The following is a 20,908-nucleotide window of genomic DNA, read 5'->3' on the forward strand; positions in this document are numbered from 1 at the left end:
CATGCTAAGAGCTTCTTTACTGACTGGTTGGACATGACAGAGGAAGAAGGACTGAAATTGGCTGGAAGGAGGGCAGAGATGAGAAGGAAAAGGGAATGAAGGGAAGACAGCAGGGGCATCCTGTGTGCAAAGCTCTTGCACGTCCGGTGCTGTTTCACTGTGAGAAAGGAGGGCACGTCCAGCCCAGCGGTAGCAGCCTCGCTGTCTCAGGCTCCTGGGCTCCTGCCTCCTCCTGATGGAACTTCGGTCCCGTGCACCCTCTCCTGGCTGCGTGCTCACCGGAGCCTCTGAGGCTCCATCATCGAGCTCCCCTCCTCTACCCACAGCCCCAGCTCCTTAGCATCCTCCCTGGGTTCTTGCTTCTCTGGTATCTCCAGGTTTCTCTGCCTCCTGAGATTCCCACGGCAGTTCTTCAGCCCACCTTGTCCACCTCATTTCTCTTTCCCAGGAGGCAAAGGTTCTCATTTTCATCCCCTCTCCTCCCTGGCATGCAGATCCCCTCTGCGTCCGTGGTTCAGTAACCCCTGCTGACATTGGCGTCCTGAGCCCCCTCCTGGGCTGCAGACTTAGGTTCTCACCCACCACACCTTGACTGTCTGCATCCACACCAGACCCCCCCACATGCAGTCCTGCCAGGGAGCAGCACCTCCATTCACCCTTCTCCTTTTTTCTCATGGAGCAGGTGCTAAATGATGGCATCTCCCTGTGACCCTTTGTCCGTGTGACACTCCCATGTATTTTTTCATTTATTTCATCCTTTCATGTAATAAACATTTATCAAGCTTCTCTACTAGACTCTGCAAAGAATACAAGAATGATAAATGAGATGAGACCTCAGGAAACACATGACCTAATGATGAAAATTAAAAAAAAAAACTTTACAGGTTGTCTGTAGCACACGACCAGGCTCCAAGAGCAGACCATCAAGCTACAGCCCCGGCCCTGGCTAACTGGCCCCTCACCCCTGTGGGTTCCTGTGCAGGGGGTGTCCCTTTTCCCAGGACAGGCTCTTGCCTATTGCGTAACTGCAGCATATCCAAGGCACTGATTTTCTCTCTCCCAGAAATTCACAGTCTTCAGGAAGTCTTCCCTAGACATCCCACATCAGTCTTCCAACTACTCTAGGCCCTCTGGTTACACAGAAGGAAGTAAGCACTTGCGTGGGACCCCCTCTAAACGAGGCAATCCCACAGAGAGTGGATTGTGTTTGTCCCGCGTGTGCCTTTAGACCAGAGTTCTTTAGTAGCAGCCCTGCTGACCTTTGGGTCTGGACCATCTTTGTCATAGTGCTCTCCTGGGCTTTAGAAGGGTATTTGGGGCCTCCCAGGTGGCACTAGAGGTAACCCACCTGCCAGTGCAAGGGACGTGCGTTCAATCCCTGGGTCGGGAAGATCCGCTGGAGGAGGGCACAACAACTCTCTCTAAGTGGATTAGTATTCTTGCCTGGAGAATGCCATAGACAGAGGAGCCTGGCAGGCTGCAGTCCACGGGGTCTCAGAGTCAGACATGACCGAAGTGACTTAGCTGTAGCAGTGGCTGCTGGTACACCCATTAGATCCCTGGCGTTCACCCATTAGATGGAGCAGCTCTCCCTGCTCCCCCAGCTGTGACAAGCCAAAGTGTCCCTGGGGGGCAGAGTCACCCCTGGTTGAGCACCACTGGTCTAGACTGAAGCCTACACAAGGGCGGGGTCACCTCCCACTAAGGCCGTCGTATTCATGGGTACCATGGATATTCATGGTGCTAATGCTCATGGTATTATTGGAGTTGGCACTTTCAACTTCCCCAGTGACCTTGAACTTCACTGTTACAAAGGCAATGAGTAGAAGCATAGATCTCAAGTGACATTCTGAAAAAATTTTTGATCTCTGTAGTAAGGAATTTAGAACCAGGCTATCTTTTAAATATCCACATGGAAATAGGATGTCCTGTGTATATGTTTCCGTATTCAGCAGCAGGACAAAACCACTCCGGGAAGGATTTCTCTGTCGCCTCACTGTCATTTCCTTCGCACTTTCAGTACCATCAAGAGGACCAGCTCTTCCGAACGGGTGTCTCCTGGCGGTCGAAGGGAAAGCTACGGGGATTCCAAAGGAAACCGGAACCGCACGGGATCCACCAGCAGTTCTTCGAGTGGCAAAAAGAACAGTGAAAGGTAAGGGGCGTCTTCCCGCCGGTTCCTGCCGTTCCGATGTCGTGTGAGCTCCCTTCCCCAGTGGCGCATCCGAAGGCCCCCGGCGTGCATATAAGCAAGGAGCCCTCATGGTGCCTGTGCCTTCTCCGGACTCACTGAGGGCTCGGCAGACAGCTCCTGGTCACAGCTCACCCCCGTTACCAGCCAGGTGGAGAACTGTGACTTCGACTCCCTGTGCATGCAGAAGGCCTTCTTGAGAACTTGCTTAGTACCAGCTCCAAATTTGGGAAGCTTCTGAGTTGATAAAGTGTGGGACACTTTATGTTTCTAATACTCTCAGCTGCCTTGTTTTTTCCTTCTTTTTTTTGGCTGCACTGGGTCTTCGTTGCTGGCACGGCCTTTCTCTAGTTGTGGAACACAGTCTCTAGAGCACAAGGGCTCAGTTGTCGCAGCATGCAGGCTTAGCTGCCTAGTGGCATTAAACTTGTGTCCCCTGCATTGAACCAGGGATCGAACCCATGTCCCCTGCATTGGAAAGTGGATTCTTACCCCCTGGACCACCAGGACAGTCCCTCTCAGCTGCCATTTTAAAGTTAACTTCAGTGGCTTAAGCTTGTCAACAGTATTTTCTAAATACTGGGTAAAAAGTTGTAATCGCATGATTTGTCAGAAATTATTTTTAATATCGAGCTAACACCAGGGATAGGAACCACTTTCTTTCTGGTTTCATCAGTCTTTTTCTTTGAGGTTGTTTTATAATGGATTATGATAACTCCCTGTTAAATTAATAGTAACATTTTATTAGTGAGAGCTGATTTGGGGCATTTTAACAGCTTGTTTTACGTCTAAGAATGTATTGTGTATATGAGGACAGTCTCTCTGTAAATATCTACTCAACGTACTTTATTCTCTCTTTTTAAACATCGTGCTTTAAATTTTATTCTCTGTTGAGCAAAGCTTAGGAAGGAATTTCAGCTTCACAGGCTAACCCTGTTTTGTTGTCTTTTTTCCAAATGTTCATGTAAGGAGAGGGCTTAGTCATAAAGTGGTGGACTCCAACCCACAGGCTGTAAAAGTTCCAGGTTTGTAAGTCCACTCTGATTCAGTCCTGTAAAAGAGGCTTAAGCTCTCTTTCGGTTTTATTCCTAAAAGACACGCTTTGTATACAGAGATCGCAAGCACCTCTCACGTCTCTCGCAGGTCAAATCCACAGCCAATTAACAATCTCAAAACCACTGACATGGGGCTGTTGTCTAATTTAGACTATTAGGACTTCTTATCAGAAGATTATGCTAATTGGGTGATAATACCTTGGAAATAAGGCCAAGTGGTTACAACAGCAGCAGAGCATGGGTACGTGGGAGATGCAGGGTGGCCTTTAGGCTTCTCTGAATTTAGGGTAAGCCTGGAAGTTGACCTGAGATGTCGAGATCTAGGCAGTTCTTAAAAACTTGGCTCCTTCTCTGCACATCTGATTTGTATTAAGAATTTCCAGAAAGAGTCTGCATTGTGCAAACTCCAGATCTGTTGTATCTTTTAAGTCCTATGTCTTTGCTCAGTGTGCTGGGTAAATATTTCCATGAAAGATATTTACAAAGGGCGTTGTTTTTTTTGTTTGTTTTAATGCCAGGAAATTTTGATTTGGAAATGAAGGACTGGGAAAATTTACTAATCATTTTCTAAAAATAATTCAGGCAACTGAACATGGCCATTTAAACGTAAGTTCTTTGTCTTGTTAGATCCCAAGAATAGTTGAGACCCATGTAGTGCTGGACTCTTGAAAGTCACTTGGACTGCAAAGGAGATCCAACCAGTGAATCGTAAAGGAAATCAACCCTAAATATTCACTGGAAGGACTGATGTTCAAACTGAAGCTCCAGTACGCTGGCCAGCTGATTCAAAGGGCCGACTCATTGGAAAAGACCCTGATGCTGGGAAAGATTGAGGGCAGGAGGAGAAGGGGACAGCAGAGGATGAGATGGTTAGAGAGCCTCACTGGCTGAATGGACGTGAATCTGAGCAAACTCTGGGAGATAGTGAAGGACAGGTGTGCTATAAAAGAGTCAGACACAACTTAGCAACTCAACAACAGCAACACCACGTGTAGTGCTGAACTGGTTGAGTTGCACCTAAGGAGTTTCAGAGAGAAAGTTCCTGCCTTCTGTGGGTCATTGCTGGTACTGGCAGACGCCTTTAGGGACCCATGGAAATGATGGCAGCGGTAACTCAGAAGGAAGAAGCAGCTAGAAGCAATAGAGGTGAAGGTCAAGCCGGTGCATCCGTCACTGCCTGCCCACTTCCCTTCATCCTTCCGTTCCATTCCCCATCAAGAGCCCCTCTCTTGAGTTGCCTGCAACTTGTACCAAACCAGAGCTGGAGTCTTATGGATCAATGCCCAGTCTCCAGGGCTTAAAGCAGCCAAAGAAAGGGATGGAAAGGTGCAATTCCACTTTTAAACGTTATGGTCCTCAGTAGTCTAAGACAGCACGACCTCTTCCACATCACACACAAATATTTGTCCGCAGTCTTACCTTTTAACCCATTGTCCATGTGAGGTTACTGTACATAGCAAGATGTAATGGAAAGGACACAGGTTCTGGAGTAGAAGAAAGATGTGGGTTTATAAACAAACTTGGCCACTTCACTTCTCTGAGCCTCAGCTTTTCCCCCTCTGTGAATGAAGGATTTTATATCTTAATGCCCTTGAATCTTGTCAGAGAGCTAACTGGTAAGAAAACACCCAGTATAGCACTTGGCACTCAGTAATGGCAGCTGTTGTAAATCAAGACCTGTTAGGAGAAAATATAGTTCATGAGGCTTTCCAAAATTCTGACCTTGATTTTCCTCAATTGTAAGATGAAGGTGGTGGATGACGTCTGAAGTCATTAGTCTTTATTCGGTCTAACACATACTAACTTAGATCCACTGGACACTCTTATGAGTACAACCTGGATTTTGGCAGATTCTCATTGGCTGGGGAGACACAAAGTATTATACAGTCGCCCCAGGGTGTCCAAGGGCTGTTGGTTCCGGGACCCCACCCCCACTCCCATCCCCAAATCCATGGATGCTCAAGTCCTCCAGTTGGTGGCTCTGCATCCACAGATTCAGCCGACCACGGACTTTCATGCTTGTGTTTGATTCCTTGGGTGCAGATACAGAGGACTGACCATATATTCTCACGTTTGTTAATGTCCCATCAGAACGAACTGGTGTTCAGGCACTGAGACCCCCAGGAAAGCTCATCAGAACATGAGTGAGTGAGGGTGACCTTGCAGCTGTGACTTCGGGTTTGTCCTGACTCATAGAAGAAGCAAGTCATTCACGCCAGGCAGTGCTTGGGCTTGTATCAGCCCCAAACCGTTTGCTGTAAAGCTCGCGGCTACTACACACCATATGCAAAGCTGAATTAGCACATCTGGCACTTTCGCGAAAATGCGAAAGAGGCCCCTTTCAGCGTTTTTGTGTCTCTGTAATAATAATCACAACAAATATAAAGCCATTTCCTATCAATTGTATAGATCTTACTGTCAAACATAAAGTAATAGTGTTTTGAGGTCCTAAAATTTACATTTTCTAAGATACGTTAATTTATTGAATAATCATCATGTTTTATGTTCAAAGCAACTATTCTTCCTCGTAGTTTCAGTCCTCTTGCTCATGTATCTCATTTTCTCTGGAAACGGTCACGGGAGTCAACAGTCTCTCTTGTGACACTTGAGACTTTTATCTTAGAATAGTTAACATTTTAAAATATTTTCCTTGCAATGAGCCACAGAATTTTAACAGCACTTATTAAACTTTGCAGTGACACAATTTTCATAAGAACAAGAGCAATATACAGCAATGTAATATTTACCTCATGTATTATTGATGGTAAATTGTGAATATTAAGAATTATTTATATAGTGATTTGTGTCATCATGACGTACTTATTAAATTTAAATAGGGACTTGATAGTAACATTCTGGTAAACAACCTGTACTATCTAATGTAGCCAGTAGCCTAATCCAAGAGAGGGGTTTTGTTTTAAGTGTTTCATATCAGACAGAAAAACAGCTACCATTCAGAATGTACAGTTAATGTTGCCAGATTGATAAAATGTTTCAGTTATCCAACTAGTTCCCCCATTGTCATTTTGAAGGGAATAAGATATATCAACTTTGTAAGCAAAACGCTTGGTTTGCATCAAAAAGTTGTTGCAGTGTGAGCTGATTTTGTTCCAGTAAGAAATGTGACAACTATCTGCTGGGAGCCTCGTTGTAACACGCAAACTGCCCACCTTTGGAGTCAACATATATGAAAAAAGCTTCAAAACTGTGAAGATGCCCACCATATGAAGACTTGCCTTTGGACGCCCTTTAGTGTTGTGCAGCTGGCTGCTTTGTCCAGGCTGCGATGTCCAGAACCGCGAGCAGGACACTCAGCTCCATCCTTCTTGAAACTTCAGCCTCCAATGAGGAAAGCTCCTTTTCTTTTTACTGAAGTATAGTTGATTTACAATGTTGTGTTAGTTTCTGCTGCACAGCAAAGTAATTCAGTTATACATATATGTAGACGATGCCCACTCTAATGGCAGAAAATGAAGACGAACTAAAGAGCCTCTAGATGAGCGTGAAAGAGGAAAGTGAAAAAGCTGGCTTGAAATTCAACATTTAAAAAAAAAGTAAGATCGTGGCATCCAGTTCCATCACTTCATGGCAAATAAAAAAAAGTGGAAACAGTGACAGATGTTATTTTCTTGGGCTCCAAACTCACTGTGCACAGTGACTGCAGCCACGAAATTAAAAGGTGCTTGTTCCTTGGAAGGAAAGCTAATGTTTTAAAAAGCGGAGACATCACTTTGCCGCCAAACGTCTGTATAGTCAAAGCTTTATGGTTTTTCCAGTAGTAATGCATGGATGTGAGAGTTGGACCATAAAGAAAGCTGGCTGCTGAAGAATTGATGCTTGCAAACTGTGGTCCTGGAGAAGACTCTTGAGTGTCCCTTGGCCAGCAAGGAAGTCAAACCAGTCAATCCTAAGGGAAATCAACCCTGAATATCCTTTGGAAGGACTGTTGGTGAAGCCGAAGCTGAATTGATGCTTGCAAACTGTGGTCCTGGAGAAGACTCTTGAGCGTCCCTTGGCCAGCAAGGAAGTCAAACCAGTCAATCCTAAGGGAAATCAACCCTGAATATCCTTTGGAAGGACTGTTGGTGAAGCCGAAGCTCCATTGCTTTGGCCACCTGATGGGAAGAGCCAACTCATTGGAAAAGACCCTGATGCTGGGAAAGACTGAAGACAAAAGAACAAGGGGGTGGCAGAAGATGAGATAGAGAGCATCACTGACTCAATGGACATTAACTTGAGCAAACTCCTGGAGATAGTGGAGGATAGGGGAGCCTGGCATGCTGCAGTCCATGGGGTCACAAAGGGGCAGACACGGCTTAGTGAAGGAACAACAGCAACAAATATAGAAGTGTAATAATGCATATATTCTTTTCCATTATGGTTTATTACAGGATTTATTACTTTTGAACATAATCCCCGTGCTATACAGTAGGTCCTTGTTGGTTATCCACTCTATGTTTAATAGTTTGTATCTGCTGATTGCAAACTCCCAGTCTGTCCCTCCCCTGCCCTCTGCCCCTTGGCAGCCACAAGTCTGTTCTGTATGTCTGTGAGTCTGTTTCTCTTTCATGGATAAGTTCAATTTGTATCATATTTTAGCTTCCACATGTAAGTGACATCATTTGTCTTTGTCTGACTTCCTTCACTTAGTGTGATCATCTCTAGGTCCGTCCATACTGCTGCACGTGGCGTGATTTCTTTCTTTTTCATGACCGAGTAGTATTCCATTGTGTGTGCACACATGCATGGGCACGCCTTCTTTAGCCATTCATCTGCTGATGGACATTTAGGTTGCTTCCATGTCTTGGCTATTGTGAATAGTGCTGCTGTGAATATGGGGGTGCGTTATCCTTTTGAATTACACTTCTGTCCAAATATATGCCCAGGAGGGGACTGCTGATCATATAATAGCTCTATTTTAGCTCTTTGAGGAACCTCCATGCTGTTCTCCATAGTGGCTCACAGTTCACATTCCCACTGACAGTGTAGGAGGGTCCCCTTTTCTCCATACTAGCGGAGACAGTCTTTTTGGATGACACCTGGAGATCCTTGTTGTTGTTCAATCACTCAGTCGTGTCCGACTCTGTGTGACCCCATGGATTGCAGCACTCCAGGCTTCCCTGTCCTTCACCGTCTTCCAGAGCTTGCTCAAACTCATGTCCATCGAGTCGGTGATGCCATCCAACCATCTCATCCTCTGTCACCCTTTCTCTCCCTGCCCTCAGTCTTTCCTAGCATCATGGTGTTCTCCAACGAGTTGGCTCTTTGCATCAGGTGGCCAAAGTATTGGAGCTTCAACTTCAGCATCAGTCCTTCCAATGAATATTCAGGATTGATTTCCTTTAGGATTGACTGTTTTGATCTTCCTGTTCAAGGGACTCTCAAGAGTCTTCTCCTACACCACGATTCTAAAGCATCAGTTCCTCGGCACTCAACTTTCTTTATGGTCCAACTATCACATCCGTACATGACTGCTGGAAAAGCCATAGCTTTGACTGTATGGATGTTTGTCAGCAAAGTGATGTCTCTGCTTTTCAATTCACTGTCCAGGTTTGTCATAGCTTTTCTTCCAATGAACAAGCATCTTTTAATTTCATGGCTACAGTCACTGTCTGCACTGATTTTGGAGCCCAAGAAAATGAAGTCTATCAGAGGTCCTTAAGGCTCAGCCTTGCTTTGGTTTTCCTTGAGCATCACTGATGGTGGGATCTAAATCTTAATCTTCGGCCTGGGTTCAAGTCCTTCATCCACTGGCTGCTCACCCTCTCTTGTGCCCTGATATCCACATCTGCCAACGCTGACTCCCACTTCCCCCAGCAGGATTTATTTTCCTTTGTGAAGCAGTTTATTATTACACAAGGTAACCTGTGTTTTGGGATATCCAAATATACAAAAAAAGAGGAAAGGAAAACCCTCTATAATCGTGGCAGTCAGAGGACTCTCAGCTACCATTTCATTGTGTTTCCATCCAGACTTTATTTCTAGGGTGTTGTGTAGTGTATAATTTTTACATAAATTATATTCTTCTGCATACATTTTGTAACCCTCTTTCTCATTTGCCGTGTAAGCACGCCTTTGTTTCAGGAAATATACTCTTACAACATTTTCTCGGATGAGGACCATCATTTACCTAGATGAACGCACTTTAATTGGACATTTGGGAATCAGGAAGACTTTTCTAGTCCAGTCAGACCAGCCCGACATCTGGAACAACGCCTGGCACACAGTAGGTGCTTGGGCGCTCAGTTGTGTCTGACTCTTTGTGGCCCCATGGACCGTAGCTCACCAGGCTCCTCTGCCCATGGGATTTTCCAGGCATGAATACTGGTGCAGAGTACCATTTCCTTCTCCAGGGGATCTTCTCCACCCAGGGATCAAGCCCACATCGCTTAACGTCTTCTTCACTGGCGGGAGGAGTCTTTACCACTAACGCCACTGAGAAGCCCTAGTAGGTACCCAATAAGTATTTGGTGAATGTATCTTTTTTACCTCAGCCAGTATAACAGGAAGAATTTAGGCTTAAGGTACATCATGGCCATATCCAAGTTTTAATCCCAGCTCTGCCGCTTTTGCTCTGGGACTGTGAACTAGTTACTTAATCTCACTGAGGTTCCTCTCAGCACCGGTGCAGACTAGCCCCTACCTACCGCCCAGGGCTGCTGCAAGAGGTAAACAGGATGGTGCATGTCGGTAGCATCCTTGGCATGGGGCTCGCCAACACTGGGACTCCGTAGCTGATAGCCACCACTTCTCCGTTCTGGCGTTTGGGCTGATGTTTGCACAGTTTTGCTCACCCCAGTCCTCAATCCTGAGTGCCTCTCTTCTTCAGGACATTCCGGAATTCTCCAACTTCCATTAAGAGACCTCACAGAAATTCTGCCACCTTATTCAGTCACTTTCCCAGCACCGCTTGACTCAGCCCCTGCTGTGTGCGGGACACAGCATGAGGCATGGCAGGAAGTGGAAGGGAGCAGCCCGTGAAGACTCAACAGACACAATTGATACCCGCAGCTGAAAAGGGTCAATGTCCTCCATTTCCAAAGGTTGCTACCCACACCAGGGAGGCAAAGGACAGTCAACTCAATAGCAAAGTAGGTAAAAGGTATGAGCAGAGGCAGTTCGCTGAGAAAGAAGTACACATAGCCAATTAATTAAGGAAAAGATGTTCAAACTCCGTCTTCATTAAAGTAATGCAAATCTAAGTAAGAAGACGGCATGTGTAGAAAAATCTTTTTATTATAAAATCAAAAAGCCCCAAACCAAACAAATGCACAGCTCGATGAGTGACAGCTTCTATTGCTGACTGCCCGGAGGCTCCCTTCGTCTGAAGTGGCGCGTGTGTGTCAGGTAGAGGAGAGCTGCAGCCAATCCTGCAAGACCCGACTCGGCGCGCCCTTCCCTGGGAAGCCTGCCTGAGAGCCCCGGTCTGAGTTACCCGCCCTCCAGATTGCTTTGTTCCTGCCCATTAACTTTATGGGCTTCCCTGGTGCCTCACATGGTAAAGAATCCGCCTACAGTGCGGGAGATGTGGGTCCAATACCTGGGTGAGGAAGATCCCCTGGCGAAGGAAATGGCAACTCACTCCAGTATTCTTGCCTGGGAAATCCCGTGGATGCAGGAGCCTGGTGGGCCACAGTCCTTGGGGTGGCAAAGAGTTAGACGCAACTCAGCGACTAACACACACATTACCTTTGTAACTCCCTCCCTACCTGCCAGGGATATCACCTACACCCTCCCCCTCGCTACACCTTTAAGCTTCAGGAGGGCATTAAAGAGCTGGGTCATTTTTTTTTCCTTCTTTGTATTCCTAGCACTTTGCACAGGTCTGGCACACTGTAAGTGCTCAACAAACATTCACTGAATGAATGAAAAAATGTTACCCACATACTTAATTGTTAAAACTATGATCATTTAAGAACTATGCAAATAGCACCACCTATTGGTGGATGATTTTAACACTACATTTGGATTCTAAAACGTTTATACTGGAAATGAGGTGACTTAAATGAATTTTTTTTTTAATGAAAAGATTGTTTCAGTCTTTAAGCCAAGGGGTCATTTCCTTTTTAACAAATGTTAAAATATATAAGCACTGATATTCTTTATTTTGTTTCAGTTTTGAGGCTGTTAGGTGAGGAGCTCAAAAATACATGTAGGTTATTGTCAGTGAAACTAGGAGGAAGAGGGAAGATATTAATTAATAAACACATGTTAGGTATTTTGTTACATATTATATTTGATCCTGCGATACCCTGTGCCTCACAGTGGTTTTGGTCCTGTTTTATAGATGAAAGAATCTAAAGTTTGTGGAGGTGAAGTGATTTGACCAAATAAAACACGGATCCAGCTGACTTCAAAATCTCTGCCCCTTCTGCTGTGTTAAAGTGAAGTATTGGTTGGAGGTGTCTGTGAAGCAGTAGTTTTTGACCCCAGGAGTGACTTCTAAATATTTTAAATCTATCGTTCCTGAATGATCCTACTTGTATTAAAAGCTGCTTACTTAGGGCAGTTTATAAAAGAATCATCATTTACGTAGTAGAGTATTTTGACTTCCAACAGGGATTATATTCCATCAAGTGAAATCGTTTTCAGCAGTCATGGTACCGTGTGCTGGGAGGTACCATTTTTATAGATGAGTAAGTTTCAGGGGAAAAAAAAAGTTTGACTTCGGAACAGTGTCCTCCTTGATCAGGCCTTCTTAATCATTTTCTGAAGCAAGCGTGTCTTCTCAGAAGCATCTGGCCTGTTTCGGGTCTCCCGAACCCCCGTCTCCCAGAGTGCGCTGTTACATAGGCCACCCATGGGGCAGAGACCTGCTCTCAGGACTTTGGGGTAAATTAGTAACAGGTACGAAAATGCTCGGGCTTCCCTGGTGGCTCAGATGGAAAAGAATTCGCCTGCCAATGCAGGAGACCTGGCTTCAGTCCCTGAGTGGGGAAGATCCCCTGGAGAAGGAAATGGCAGCCGACTCCAGTATACTTGCCTGGAGAATTCCATGGACAGAGGAGCCTGGTGGGGTCGCAAAGAGTCGGACAGAACTGAGCGACTAACACTTTCACTTTCACAAACATGCTAAGTGCAGATCCCACCACAGGGCAAGAGTTTGGGGGATATTCATTGCATCCGAGTCTGAAGGGATTCTTGGTAGGACTCTCTTCCCCTGACACACACCCAGCCCGCAGTGCAGCATCTGAATTATAGCAGATGAAGGGGGAAATGGCCGCTTGTGACAGCCCTGGTGCCCAGAGTCCACACGGAACATTTCTGGGGATTTGGTGCCACCTGACTTGGCCCTGGGCGGTTATAGTGCTTCATGGGTGTGAACTCGCAGCTTCCGGTGGGAGCTTTTCTTTGTGCCCACTGCCTGGCTTCCTCTTGCTGCCTCCAGATCCAGCTACTGGTCTGGGGAAGGCTCCAGGCGACCTCACCACCCTCCCTGACCCCCCGGTACTGCTTATACGAGGAGGAGTCCTTCAGAGAGTCTCCTGAACCGTCCCGCCCTAGGGAGAGTACAGCCAAGCCAAGCTTTTTCAGCAGATCGCCTTCCTGCCAAAAAAAAAACCAGCCGCATCGGATGGCACCACTGTTCGTTTAGGAGACACTGGCCCCGGCCGCCGAATGCTGGGCCAGCCTAGAGGTGAGGGTCTGCCTGCCGGGACGGAGATCCTTCCGCTCCCGTGGGCGCACTTCCGTCCTGCACCTGCATCAGTGCTGACTCTGGACTTGCATGGGCATGAAGGGAGCACCACTCTGCTCCCCTCCCCACCCCCCCTCGCCACCGCTGGGGACCAGGCCCTGTGTGAAGTCACCCACTTCAGTTTTCCCTGGAGCTCCCACTGAGGAGTGGGTGACCAGAGACAGACCACACACCACTTTGAGAGGCGATCGTCTCTTGGTCCAGGTGGGTTCACAGCCCGGGCGTGTTTCCAGCGTGCTGGGTCTGAAGCTGTACTGAGGAGCTCACTCTCAGCTCTACTGACGCTGAGTTCAGGCTCCCGTGAGCTGATGTTGACTGGGGCAACAGTGTCTTTAACTTCGGATCACTGTCATCATCTGTTCTGTGGGTTTTCCCTTCTGTACGCGGTTGGGAAGATTCATTGTCCTTTATAGCTTTGTATTCATAAGACAGGCACTCGTGATTGGAATAGGCCCTTTCCTTGGCCTCTTGTCTTTCAGGAGGGTGGTGTGTTCGCAGGGATCATGGATTCTAAAGTAAATATAGTAATAGTATATTTTTCTATAGATATTTAACTTTCTAAAATAATGATACATGGCAATAGTATGTTTCCTAAATACACTTTGTATCAGTCACTCAGTCGTGTCCGACTCTTTGTGATTCTATGAACTGTACCCTGCCAGGCTCCTCTGTCCATGGAATTCTCCAAGCAAGAATACTGGAGGGGGTTGCCATTTCCTCCTCCAGGAGATCTTCCTAGGGATCCAAGCAGGGTCTCTTGCATTGCAGGCAGATTCTTTACCATCTGAGCCACCAGGGAAGCCTGGTACCCAAAGGTTAGCCCGTCGTTTAGAGCAGGATTTGAAGAACTAAGAGCAGTTCAGTACCTGATACTTCTCAGTGACCTTCAGCTGATAACACTCAGGCTGCCTTTTTCTGATCTTTTAACAGAGATCTTTTATCCATCTTCTTATGGTGCTTCAGCGTCAGAATTCCACTAGCCTCCCTACATTTGGAGTTCACATTCCCCTATGAATGTTCTCTAAGAGAAACATAATCCGTAATTGCTCTTTCCTATCTCTTGGGAAGGTCCTGGGTTGCTTATATCTGTCTCACAGACTCGGCATCTTTATACTTCTGTGATCAAAGTCATGATGGAAAAAAAACAGCTTTCCTGTCTCCTAATTCCCTGCCTAGCTTCCCTCACTAGCGGATGTGCTTTGTAGTGATCTGTTTTAGCTTTTCCTCTTGTGTCCTTGCCCTGCCTTGAATCTAATAAGATATAAAATTTGGAGTTAAGACTTGTTCTTCCACTTAAAAAAAAAAATCGCAAGAGTGTGACTCCCTCCAATAACAAGAACAAGCCAGGTAAGCCCACCATAGAGCCACGGTCACTAAGTGATGCAATGAACTCCGACCCCAAAAGTGACAGGCCCCTCTTAGGAGGGACTGTGACCACTGCTGAAATCTTTGCAGAGCTGCAGGAAGAGGAGGAATGGGAGGAAGAGGAGGAAAGGAGCTGAAAGCTTCTAGAATACTGTGAAGCCGGGTGTGGACTGGCATGGGTGGACTCTCGGGAGCCCCAGGCTCAAGATGAACCTTCATGCACGCGTGCTCACACACACGCACACGCACACACGTTCTTCCCACACAGCCAGGGAGTAGGACAGAGTCCCGAAGCCCCCCTCTCAGAGCCCAGGCACGGTAGTTGCTGAAGGATGCTCCACACTGGGCCCTTCATGGGAACCCCGTGCTGTTCAGCTGCCCTGAAGGAGGGACGAGGACCCTGAGAGGGGCCCTGGCGGGGCGGGGCGGGGTGAAGGCTGAGCACCAGCTGGGAGGATGGCGGGAAGCATGATGCACGGGACAGCACCAGCTACTTCGGGGAGTGGGGGGCAGCAGGGGCCAGGCTGCTGAGACGCCCCCGCCCCCAGCCCACCCGGCCAGACGCAGATCCACAGGGCCAGCCAAGTCAGAGGCAGGGAGGGCTCCAGACCCTACCAGCTCCCAGTCAGCAGCTGAAGGCTGTTACAGGCCCTGGGTCACAGCTGTGGACAGCGATCCCTGCCCTTCTGGGCTTCCCTCCTGATGGGGAGAGACACGATAATGAAGATAAATCTGGGCTTCCCAGGTGGTAGTCGTGGTAAAGGACCCGCCTGCCAGCGCAGGAGACGGAAGAGACCCGGGTTTGACCCCTGGGTCGAGAAGATCCCCTGAAGGAGGAAGTGGCAACCCACCCCAGTATTCTTGCCTGAAGAATCCTGTGGACAGAGGAGCCTGACAGGCTACAGTCCATGGGGTCACAAAGTCAAGACATGACTGAAGCGACTTAGCACGCACGCGTGGGCAGGGTGTGAGGAACAGGACAGGGTGAATCTGAGCACAGGCCCGGCCGTGCACTGTCCCTGGTGGGGAGGGAGCAGCGTCCAGGGGTCAGGAAGCTGGGGTCCACGCCTGGCTCAGGAGGTGCTGACCCAGTCACAGGACAGCGAGAACAGAGTGTCTGGAACTCCATGACTGAGGGGAGAGAGAGATGAGATCGGAAAAACGTCGGGGTCCATAGAGGTTATTTAGGGCCTTCAGGGCCCATGGAAGGCAGGCTTTGTGTTAAAGGTGTGCTGGACCCACAGAGTACTGTTTCAGTGACCAGTGGCTATTGTTCAGAAATCTTGCCCCATAGCAGATCCACCTCCTTGAAACACATCGAACCCATTTCAAAGCATCAGCAAAGAGTTTCCCATATATACAGCATAATATCAACTGAAAATCAAGGCCGTTAATAAATACTACCATCTGTTACATCATGGGATTAAGGGCAGTTTTCACTGGCAGTGTTTCTCAGCGTATCCCAAGTTCAAAGTGAAGGAGAAAAGTGACATGAGGATGATATCTGCTCTGGTTTGCATTTTTCATTTTGCGGACTCAGAAAATGTAGGTGCCTCTGCAAGATCGTGGTCCTCCCAGCCCACCCTGGGTGGGTGTGGTTTTGGTCGCTTCAGTCATGTCTTACTCTTTGCGATCCCATGGACTATAGCCCACCAGGCTCCTCTGTCCATCTGATTTCCCAGGTAAGAATACTGGAGTGGGTTGCCATTTCCTCCTCCAGGGGGTCTTCCCAACCCAGGAATCAAACCTGAGTCTCCTGCATTGCAGCCAGACTCTTTACCAACTGAGCTACAAGGGAATCCCAAAATCTTTGTGGTGGATTTCATTTATTTACTGTGTCTTGTTCTGTATGTTAAAGTGGGAGGCATTCTGGGAAGCTGGGGGCAGGAAAGGGCGGTGGGTACCATGGAAGACGGCGTGGACATTGGAGTCTTGCAGCCTTGGGTTCAAGGGCTGGATCTGTGTTTGAACGGGATTCACTTCCTGCCGTCCTTGGGGGTCCCCTCCCCTGTCTGGCACGAGGCGGCAGTCTTCCCACGGGCAGCTGTCCAGTTGTCACGGGGAGGACCGTGCCCTCCTGCACTTGGTGGGGGGACCCCCGGGGCAGGCCGTCTTGTGGGAAGCTCACCCCTAGGGGTGACCTCAGCCCGTCCGTGGTGTGCCCTTGAACAGGGCGGGCATCTGGTTTCCCAGGTGTAGTCATGGGGTCCCAGCCTGGTTGAGACAGTGGGGTCCCCCCATGTCCCAGGATGTGGCCACACCCCAGCAGTCCTTGCTCTTCCCTCCTTTCCCCCGCCCCCTCATCTTCCCCCCAGGAGCCATCCTCCTGGGAGTTGTTCAGGCACCCGGTCGTGTCCAACTCTGTGACCTCATGGAGTGCAGCACGACAGGCTTCCCTGTCCCTCACCATCTCCCAGAGTTTGCCCAAGTCCGTGTCCATTGCATCGGTGGTGCCATCCAGCCATCTCATCCTGTGATGCCCTCTTCTCCTTCTGCCCTCAGTCTTTGCCAGCATCAGGGACTTTTCCAGTGAGTCGGCTGTTTGCATCAGATGGCCAAACACTGGAGCTTCAGCTTCAGCATCAGTTCTCCCAGCGAGTATTCAGGGTTGATCTCCCTTAAGAGTGGCTGGTTTGATCTCCGCACTGTCCAAGGGTCTTTCAGGAGTCTTTGCCAGCACCGCAGTTCGAAGGCATCAATTCTTTGGCCTTCTGCCTTCTTTATAGTCCAGCTCTCACAACCGTACGTGACCACTGGGAAGACCACAGCCTTGACTGTGCGGAACTTTGGTGGCAGAGCAGTGTCTCTGCTTTTCAGCACAGTCTAGGTTTGTCATAGCTTTTCTGCCAAGAAGCAGTTGTCCTCTGATTTCACTGCCGCAGTCACCATCCGCAGTGATTTTGGGGCCCAAGAAGAGGAAATTTGTCCCTAGTTCCACCTTTTCTCTTTCTGTTTGCCGTAAAGTAATGGGGCCTGATGGCATGATCTTAGTTTGTTAACATTGAGTTTTAAGCCAGCTCTTTCACTCTCCTCCTTCACCCTCATCAAGAGGTTCTTTAGTTCCTCCCCTTTCGGGAGCCTGGTACTAAATTTCTCTCGCCAAAGCCCCTGAGACAGGAGTTTGCTAGTTTTAAGTAAGGCCTTCAAATAATCTGCCCGAAGCACGTGGGGAAGAGAAACTTTTCTATGCATTTAGGCAGGGCTCTTTCCGTCTTGATCAACCATGTGTTTTCCTTCTCCAAACCTTTCTTTGCTCTCATAAAAAGCACAGCTTTGGTGATAAAGTTGGGATTGTCATCCCTGGCACTTGGTTTTAAGCATTTTTGTTTACACTGTTCCTCTTCGCAGTTACACGGCTTTGTGTTTCTTTGTAACATATGTTCTTCACTCAGCATCTGTGTGACGAACTAGTGTGGCTAGTGGGTGAGGGGTCTTCTGTGACGAACCACCAGCCCATGCTTCCCTTTCAGAACTGTTTTGGGGGACTTCCCTGGTGGTCTGATGGTTTAGACTTCGTCTTCCAGTGCAGGGAATGTGGGTTCGACCCCTGGTCAGAGAGCTCAAATCCCACATGCCTCCGGGCGGGGAAACCAAAGCATAAAACAGAAGCAATATTGTAGCAGATTCAATAAAGGCTTTAAAAATGGTCCATATCGGAAGCTGATTTGCATTGTTGTATGGCAGAAACCGACACAATGCTATAAAAGCAGTTTTCCTCCAATTAAACATAAATTTAGAAAGAAATAAAACCTATTTTGGTTTTGTCTCCACAGCAAACCCAAGGAGCCGGTCTTCAGCGCAGGTAAGGCTGGCTGAGTGTCAGCGCGGGCGCCCCTTACTCTCTGTGGTACTTGAGGGGCAGTAAGAAGCGGTTGTTCAGGGGCAGCTGGGATGGGCGGAACACGGGGGTCTGTGTCGGGGGGCTGGGGGCTGAGTGCTCACTATCAGCCTGTACATGGTCTGGTGACTCACATCACTCAGAGACCACCCAGAAAAAGGGTCATAAAGACTAAACCCTTCATTTGCCCCCATTTAAAACGGATTCAAGAGACATCCATGAGGAGAAAGAGTGACATGCCGCTACATGAAATTTCTCGGTTAAAACATCCTGTTGCCTTTCTCGCCCCTTCCTTACTAATGGGGGCTCTCCCATCACCAGCATTTGCGTTTCTCTTGAAAGGGAAAGTCTCTGATGTATCCAGTTACAACTTTATCTAAAAGCGACTTCTTTTTCTGCCTGTGATTTCCTAAACTGCCAACTAATAGTCCATATATATGTTTCCATGTATCTTTTCTAACACGTGTTATAATAAGGGAACTGCTATTTTTAGAATAGTAAGCTTATTTGAAAGCATACTTAAAATGCAAAATCTTTGACAAGATTTTGTGCCATGAGCTAAATGAACTCATTTAATTTTCCAAGTTTTTTCCCCCTCTTAAGTTCAGCATCAAAACATGAAAGTCAGACTTTCCTATTTATGCGCATGAGCTTCAATATTCATTTCATTTTCAGGAAGCATGAAATTACTCACTGAAAATGTAATCGCCCTTAGCCTGCAGAGTAGGTCTGGTGTGCACTTGTCAGAACCCCTGAAATGTGTCCAGGTTTTTCTAGCGGTGGGGGTGGGGGAACCTCTGGGCCTGTGGGGCTCAAGAGCGCCCCCTGCAGGCAGGCCAGTCACTCTTGCAGTGCCCCCTCATCTCTTTACCCAGCACTTCTGTCTCTGTCTCCGAAATCCCAAGGGAAACGCCGGGTGACACACTGCAAAGGTAGGCGGCATTTCTGAAACCTCATAGCTCTCTGAGCAAAGCTGCGCCCCAGGCTGCAGAAACTCTTTTCATACAGGCCACCAGCTACCCTCCTTGTATGAAAATGCTTTGTGATGCAAACCACATGGGTTTATTGGACGTTCAAAGCAGTCCTGAGCATTTACTTGGGCAGGTCTGACTGAGGAGCTAAAAACTGGACCTCTGGTGACGATTGGCTGATGACAAGAACTCTTTTTAAAATCTGTATGAATGTCAAGAGAGCTATAGGGCGAGCCCTGGATGCCCCGTTTCTGGAACCTGCACTGCTGCTGGCCGCTCCCTCTGGCACCTCTGGGTTTGGGGGTTGTGTGCTGTTATCCTAACATGCCTGAAAAAAAGAACAAGCAAGCAAAGATTGCTTTCCCTCGCTGCGTTTTGTTGTTTTAGTTTTTTTTTTAAGATGTAGGAGGTCTGACTTAGCTATCCAGAACAGTGCCAAGGCTAACTCCAGAGCTTTTCTTCTCAGTCCAGTGATGTAGATTTGCCCATTAAGTAAACCTGTCAAAGGACTTTTCCAACACGTAATGATATACTCAAGTAGATATTCCATCTGTATGAATTGCATACACCCGTACAAGGCTTTTGATGTGTGCTGCAGGGTGACATTATATTCCCTTTATTCTGAATCTGCATTCCGTGATTCCCCTCTTACAAAGAGAATTCATGGAATCACTTGTCATTTAAGCCATCACACCCGCCCCTCTTTGTCCCTCTTCCATTGATCTACTGAGTGTTTTTAGGGTCTTCAGCTGTGATGGCCACACCGTCTGAAGAGCTGAGATTTGGTTGAGGGATGAAGGAAGGGAAGGGGCCGGGTGAGGCGAGCATGGGTAGGTTCACAGAGCGGGTGGGTGTGTAGGTGGCAGAGACAGAGAAGGACCCCCGGGGTGGGGGGCAGTTGTGGCCAGTGATGTCATATACGGGAAGAGGGGGCAGGGCATTTAGAGCACTGGGTCCAGCAGTTAGGTGAGCAGAAGGATCCTGAATCCAGTGTGGGCCTTCATGGGTTTGGTAGCTACGATGACCAGGGTAGGGGGTGGGGTCCGTACAAAAGCCTGCAGCCCTGGGGAATCTCAGATGGGCTCCTCCCAGTGGAACTGGGGAGGATGGAGCCTAGTGAGGAGCACTCTCACAGGAGCATCACAGAACACGGCAGCTGGCACACTGTGCAAGAGTGAACACATGTTGATTTTTACTTAAAAGTCAGATTTAGTATGCAGAGTGAAGAATGTGTCACATGCATGCATTTAAGACCTGGATTGCACGCACACCGTAAAAGCGCAATGGCCTCTCAATTTTTAGGCAATATTGCATGTGGCTTTATCTGAAAATCCTCAGGAATAAGGCTTATAAAACTAATTCGTGAATGTGGTACTTACAACATTATAATTATTTTATGACTTCCTTAGCAGTTTCCTCTCTGGGCATAATTTTTCTGTTGAGTTATGGTACAGCCCCAACTGCCCAATTTAAACGCCACTAAGGGGCCCAGTTCTTTGATCTGCAGTGAAGCATCAGAATGCAGTGAGTTCTGAATCCAAACAGAATTCATCAAGAGCTCACAAGACATTTTCTTTGGCCTTATTATATCTTGAAAACTGTAGCCAGAAAACCCTATATTGTTTGTTTTTGTTTAAAGTTCAGGAGTGGCCCCTTGTTGATGTATTAGTGGATTTTACTTTCATCCCTATAATTTATTAAAGATTCAGAAGTTATTTTGTTATAAAAATGTTTGTTCTAGAAAGGTTTATTCCCCAGCTTCTCTCTCTAATGGGTCTTTTGTTCTTTTCT

At 47.5% G+C, this 20,908-nt stretch overlaps 1 protein-coding gene across 7 annotated transcripts in view; it reads left to right on the forward strand.

The window, feature by feature from the left end:
* The window catches only part of EML1 (echinoderm microtubule associated protein like 1), a 194,799-nt gene that overhangs the window by 140,318 nt on the left and 33,573 nt on the right, over positions 1 to 20,908 (forward strand). For 4 of the 7 annotated variants that reach the window (XM_018066342.1, XM_018066339.1, XM_018066340.1 and 1 more), the window contains exons 4-6: positions 2,021 to 2,155; positions 18,082 to 18,110; positions 19,022 to 19,078. In XM_018066342.1, coding sequence (XP_017921831.1) covers positions 2,021 to 2,155; positions 18,082 to 18,110; positions 19,022 to 19,078 — 221 coding nt within the window. The remainder of the gene's footprint in view (positions 1 to 2,020; positions 2,156 to 18,081; positions 18,111 to 19,021; positions 19,079 to 20,908) is intronic. The other 3 variants (XM_018066345.1, XM_018066343.1, XM_018066344.1) reach the window with 1 other exon arrangement.

This window comes from Capra hircus, chromosome 21 (assembly GCF_001704415.2).
Source record: "Capra hircus breed San Clemente chromosome 21, ASM170441v1, whole genome shotgun sequence".
Taxonomy (NCBI): Eukaryota; Metazoa; Chordata; class Mammalia; order Artiodactyla; family Bovidae; genus Capra; species Capra hircus.